We start from the raw sequence: 5,745 nt of genomic DNA on the forward strand, positions 1-5,745 counted from the left end.
AAAAAAAAAAAAAAAAAAAAAGGAAGGCTAAGCCATTAGAGTTGAAGTGGGTGGTTGCAGTGATGGAGTGGCAGGTGGTGGTTGTGATGGTGAGGGTGGTGGTTGTAGTGATGGTGATAGTGGTTTTGGTGATCGTGGTTGTAATGGAGGAAGGGGTGGTTGTAGTGATGTTGATGATGGTAGAGGGGTGGAGGTGGTGACCGTATGAGAGTGCTTCTATTTCTGATCTATTACTCTGGTGCAATGAGGTTTAAGGAAACATCCTGCCCCTAACTTCTACTTTGAGGATGAGAATGGTGTTCAATAGAACCTTATTTCGGGTGGATGGGAAGCTCCCTGTCCACCTAGGATTGTTAACAATCTCTCCAAAATGGGGCCAGGCCATACTACAGACCTCAGAGCCAGGAGGATGGGCAAGGAGGGCCTGTGGGTGAGTGCCCTGGGGCTAGGAATGTGTTAGTCCTGGAAGAGCCACAGTAGAAAGGATGGCTGGGCCCTGAGGCTCTAGGACCTGTGGAGGGCTAGCTGGTACTTGTACCTCCTCCTAGGAAGGAAACCCAGATCAAAGATAATGATGCAGGCACACGTCTAACAACTCACCCTCTGAAGAAAAAAACATGTTTAAAATCCCCAACTTGGTAGTGTTTGCTGATTACCATGGTGTAAATACTCCTGCTACAGCTGATGTCAAGCTACGGACGTGATGTCATTGAGCATGGAACTGGGAAGAGATGCTCAGCACACCATTATCTAGATTACAGTGGTTGTAATCTAATCAGCTGTCCACGACCCTTTAATACAGATCCTCATGATGTGGTGACCCCCAACCATAAAATTATTTTCATTGCTACTTCATAACTGTAATTTTGCTAACCTTGTGAATCATAACGTAAATATCTGATATTAGGTGACCACTGTGAAAGGTCTTTTGACCCGCAAAGGGGGGGCAACCCACAGGTTGAGAACCTCTGATTTAGAATTTCCACCATATAGCTACAATAGATGCAAATAACCTCAAGAGCACGGCCAATAGTAAAACGTAGTAAAATATTGGGCAGTGATGATTTTCAAGTTTTTATTTTCTCGGTTTTTAATAAGATATTGAATTGTAAATTTATATAATTTAGTTGTGTTTAACCACCTGCTAGCAAACTCCCTGAATATTTTCTAGTTGGAGTTCGTGATGGGTGGGAGCCGGCTCCAGCACACCTGTGACAGACACCTGTGCACAGGGTGACTGGCCTCATGATGGCTACTGGTGGCCTCTCTGTTCTCCCCAGGCGGATGTTCCCCTTCCTGTCATTCACCGTGGCAGGGCTGGAGCCCACCAGCCACTACAGGATGTTTGTGGATGTGGTCTTGGTGGATCAGCACCACTGGCGGTACCAGAGCGGCAAGTGGGTGCAATGTGGAAAGGCCGAAGGCAGCATGCCAGGTGTGTTCGCCCTTGGGTCCGGTAGGCACTCCGGTTTCTCCAAGACTGCGCGCCCCCTGGTGGGCCCCCAAATCTCTGCCCCCGATGATTTAATTCTATCCCACTCTATCCATTGTTTCTGGCTTTCGTTTTGTCTGCAGTCTCTTTTCTATTTTAGCCTGTCCTCTATTTGGACCTCTGTCCCTACCTCCCACTGCCCTGCCCCATCTGGTCCTCACCCTTCATCCTTATCCACATCCTTCTCCACATCCGTCTCAGAATAGCCAAAGCCCACATTGCCAGGGGTCTGTTTCGGGGGCTTCGTGCCAAAAAGGTTAATTGTCTGCAGGAAACCGCCTGTACGTCCACCCAGATTCCCCCAACACTGGAGCTCACTGGATGCGCCAGGAGGTTTCATTTGGGAAGCTAAAGCTTACAAACAACAAGGGGGCCTCCAACAATGCAACCCAGGTAGGACTTGTACCTCCAAAGTGGTCTCACCCCTGAGGCCATGGGAATCCTACAGGACCTATGCTGTTCCCGAAGGGACATTTTTCTTCCAATGGCTGGTTCTCTCCCACCCACCTTCGGGGGAAGATGGAATGGGAGGAAGTGGGATCTGAGATGGGGTCATGTTCAGGCAGACACAGGCCTGGGGGTTCTTCACCAAATCCCAAGCTGCCATTGCTCAGGCACCATGATGCGGGCAGAGTTGGTTGCAGAAAATGGATGCAGAGTTTCCTTAGATGGAGTGCTTTTGCCCTGTTTGTGCTAGTACTTCAGTTACTGTGGACATCCTGGGGCAAAAAAAAGGGTAAGAGGCTAGCGTTGATGCCCCAAGTAGCCTGCGGACTGGAGTTGGAAGGCCTGGGAGCAGTGATATGGTGGCTGGGCAGGAGAATGGACACATAGGGCCAGTTGTGGCTGGGCTGGGGGGATCCTTTGACTCCCTTCTCCTCACCCCCTATGACCATCTCGCTCTTTTCTCAGATGATTGTGCTCCAGTCCCTTCATAAGTACCAGCCCCGGCTGCACATTGTGGAGGTGAATGATGGAGAGCCTGAGGCAGCCTGCAATGCCTCTAACACGCATATCTTCACTTTCCAAGAAACGCAGTTCATTGCTGTGACTGCCTATCAGAATGCGGAGGTGAGGGCTGCCACAAAGAGTGTGTCTGAGCCTGGGAGGGGCGGGGGTAGGGCAGGGCCCTGCAGTCTTCCTTGGGAGGGATTTTGGAAGTTCCTGAGCCTTAGACTTGGGACTCAGAGGGTTCTGTTTCCCTCCTCTCTAGATTACTCAACTGAAAATTGATAATAACCCCTTCGCCAAAGGATTCCGGGAGAACTTTGAGTCGTAAGTGCCACTGGGTTCAATTTCTCTTTGGTCCCTCCCGAGATGGGACTCTGGATCTGTGCTCAGCATGTCCCCTGCCTCTCATGAGGGAAGGGTGCTGCGAGGGTGCTGGGAGGGTGAGAAGGGTGCTGGAGGGTGGACCAGCCAGAGAAGAAGGGTCAGGGGAGGGACATGCAACATGTGGGCTCACAAGGGACCAGTTCTGCCAGTGACCTTGACTCTCTTGCCTCCTACTTTTTAGCATGTATGCTTCTGTTGACACCAGTGTCCCTTCCCCGCCTGGACCCAACTGTCAGTTCCTTGGAGGAGACCACTACTCTCCACTCCTACCCAACCAGTATCCTGTTCCCAGCCGTTTCTACCCTGAACTTCCAGCTCAGGCCAAGGATGTGGTTCCCCAGCCCTACTGGCTGGGGTCCCCCCGGGACCACAGCTATGATTCGGAATTTCGGGCAGTCAGCATGAAGCCTGCATTCCTGCCCTCCGCCCCTGGGCCTACCATGTCCTACTACCGAAGCCAGGAGGTCCTGGCACCTGGAGCTAGCTGGCCTGTGGCCCCCCAATACCCTCCCAAGATGGGCCCACCCAGCTGGTTCCGCTCCATGCGGACTCTGCCCATGGAACCTGGCCCTGGAGCCTCAGAGGGGCGTGGGCCAGAGGACCATGGCTCCCCCTTGGTGTGGACTGAGATCACCTCCATCCGGCCAGAGTCCAGTGACTCAGGACTGGGCGAAGGAGACTCTAAGAGGAGGCGCGTGTCCCCCTATCCTTCCAGTGGTGACAGCTCCTCTCCTGCTGGGGCCCCTTCTCCTTTTGACAAGGAAACTGAAGGCCAGTTTTATAACTATTTTCCCAACTGAGCAGATGACAAGGTGACAGGAACAGAAACAGTGTTACTAGGTTGGAGGACGCCACTAACTTAAAAAGAGTCAGGACTGAGAAGCCCCAGGCTCCCTCTGTCCCTTCTCCATGCAGTGGTTGGTTAGGGAAGAGGGGGGCCAAGAAGCATTCTGGGGTTTGCTTGCTGCTTCCTGGCCTACAGTGAAATGTGAGAGGTGTTTCCTCTGCCCTAAGTACAGTCATTTACCTGGTGCTGCTTCTGGCTGTTGGTTCCCAGCCAGAGAACAGAAAACAGACGAAGAGAAGGTCTCAGACACAAAGAAACATCTTTGAGTCTGGCAGGGTGGGTGGAATCAGGTGGGGAAGGTGGGAACAGGAGAGTCAGCTCTTTTCCTTTGTAAAGTAACTTTCAGTGTTTTTGTTTGCACGTCTGAAAATAATAATTAATACATGGATTTTATAACCATCAGCCAGCCAGAGTCAGGGAGAGGACTGAGGTGACTTTAGGCAGCTGGCAGGCCAGCTCAGACGCAGTGGGGTTCAGAGGAAGGGCCTGGAATGGGGGGGATGGCGCACATCTCAAGAAGCAAGACCTTGTTGGTGGTGATCATGTGTGCATGCGCGCACGTGCCTTTTTCTTTTCTGAATGGGGGAGGCTATTTATTGTATAGAGAGTGGTGTCTGGATGTATTTCTTTTGTCTTCATCACTTTCTGAAAATAAACATGAAACTGTTGAGTGTGTTCTGCCTCGGTGCCAGCATGGGGGGCATGGGTGGGCACTCATGGGTGGGTGCTGGGGTACCAACACTGTTCTGTGTGCTCTCATTTCTGGGGTACCTGCTAGAAACCTAAAGCGTCTTAACTCAGGGGATATTAGAGCAAGACCATGTGTCCTATCTCGCCACTCAGGTTGGTGGTTGATGCGGTCTCTTAAGTCATCTTGGGACAGAGAATTGTCCTTTGGCCTTTGTATGTACTTTGAATTGGGGAGAAGGGAAGTGAGGGATAGGCCTGAGGGTGGGCCGGTGTGGGTTGGGGAGGAGGTTGTGGGTGGGCTCTCTGGAAGGGGAGACACTTGATTTCGTTATGCATTTCTAGTTGCCCTCCGTCTTCATCTCTAGGGCTATTCAAGGGTTAAAGAAGTAAACGTAAACTGAACCACGTGAAATCACCATTTTTGTAGGTCAAGAAAGCCAAATATTGGCAAATTTATATAATTCAACCTAATACATATAAACAGTTGAAGAACAGTGCCTGATAAACAATAAGCACTCAACGTGCAAGGATCGCTATGATCATTTTCTTTTCTTTCTTTTTTTTTTTTTTTTTTTTGAGACAGAGCCTCAAGCTGTCCCCCTGGGTAGAGTGTCGTGGCATTACAGCTCACAGCAACCTCCAACTCCTGGGCTCAAGCGAGTCTCCTGCCTCCGCCTCCCAAGTAGCTGGGACTACAGGCGGCCGCCACAACGCCCGGCTATTTTTTGGTTGCAGCCGTCATTGTTGTTTTGGCGAGTCCGGGCTGGGGATTCGAACCCGCCACCTTAGGTGTACGTGGCTGGCGCCTTAGCCGGTTGAGCTATAGGTGCCGAGCCTCTATGATCGTTTTCTGGCTGATTCTATTGCTGTCTCTTATACACACATGTATTGTGTTTGCAAAAAGACATGTGCTTCTTTTAAAGAATTCAAGCAATGAAGAAAAGTATAAATACAGCAATAAATTATCCCAAAGCTCACCACTTACCAAGAATTATCATGGCCTAGTGTGGTAGCTCGCACCTGTAATCCCACTTACTTGGGATGCTAAGGTCGGAAGATCCTTTGAGCACACTGTATTCCAGCCTGAGTAACAGAATGAGACCCTGTCTCTTAACAAAAGAAAAGAAATAAAAGATAAAAAATTAACATTAGATAGGTTAGATACACAGAAATACTACTTTTTTTTTTTTTTTAAAGAAATGGGGTCTCAAACTCCTGGCCCATAGTGTGGGATTATAGGTGTGAGCCATTGCCTCTGGCCCAGAAATACTTGTATAAAATTGAAATCATGCTAAAAATGCTTTTTCTTAATGAAAAGTTTAGGATTTTTAGTTTATAGAAATTAATAACAGGAAGAAATCAAACACACAGGCAAAACACC

At 49.6% G+C, this 5,745-nt stretch overlaps 1 protein-coding gene across 1 annotated transcript in view; it reads left to right on the forward strand.

Annotated features, from left to right (window-relative positions):
- The window catches only part of TBX21 (T-box 21), a 13,084-nt gene extending 9,441 nt beyond the window's left edge, over positions 1–3,643 (forward strand). Inside the window, exons 2-6 of the mRNA XM_003786446.3 lie at positions 1,281–1,435; positions 1,764–1,885; positions 2,405–2,563; positions 2,706–2,767; positions 3,009–3,643. Coding sequence (XP_003786494.1) covers positions 1,281–1,435; positions 1,764–1,885; positions 2,405–2,563; positions 2,706–2,767; positions 3,009–3,627 — 1,117 coding nt within the window. The 3' untranslated portion in view covers positions 3,628–3,643. The remainder of the gene's footprint in view (positions 1–1,280; positions 1,436–1,763; positions 1,886–2,404; positions 2,564–2,705; positions 2,768–3,008) is intronic.
- The last annotated feature ends 2,102 nt before the right edge of the window (positions 3,644–5,745 follow it).

Source organism: Otolemur garnettii, unplaced genomic scaffold (assembly GCF_000181295.1).
Source record: "Otolemur garnettii isolate 467f Iridium unplaced genomic scaffold, OtoGar3 scaffold00018, whole genome shotgun sequence".
NCBI classification, from domain to species: domain Eukaryota; kingdom Metazoa; phylum Chordata; class Mammalia; order Primates; family Galagidae; genus Otolemur; species Otolemur garnettii.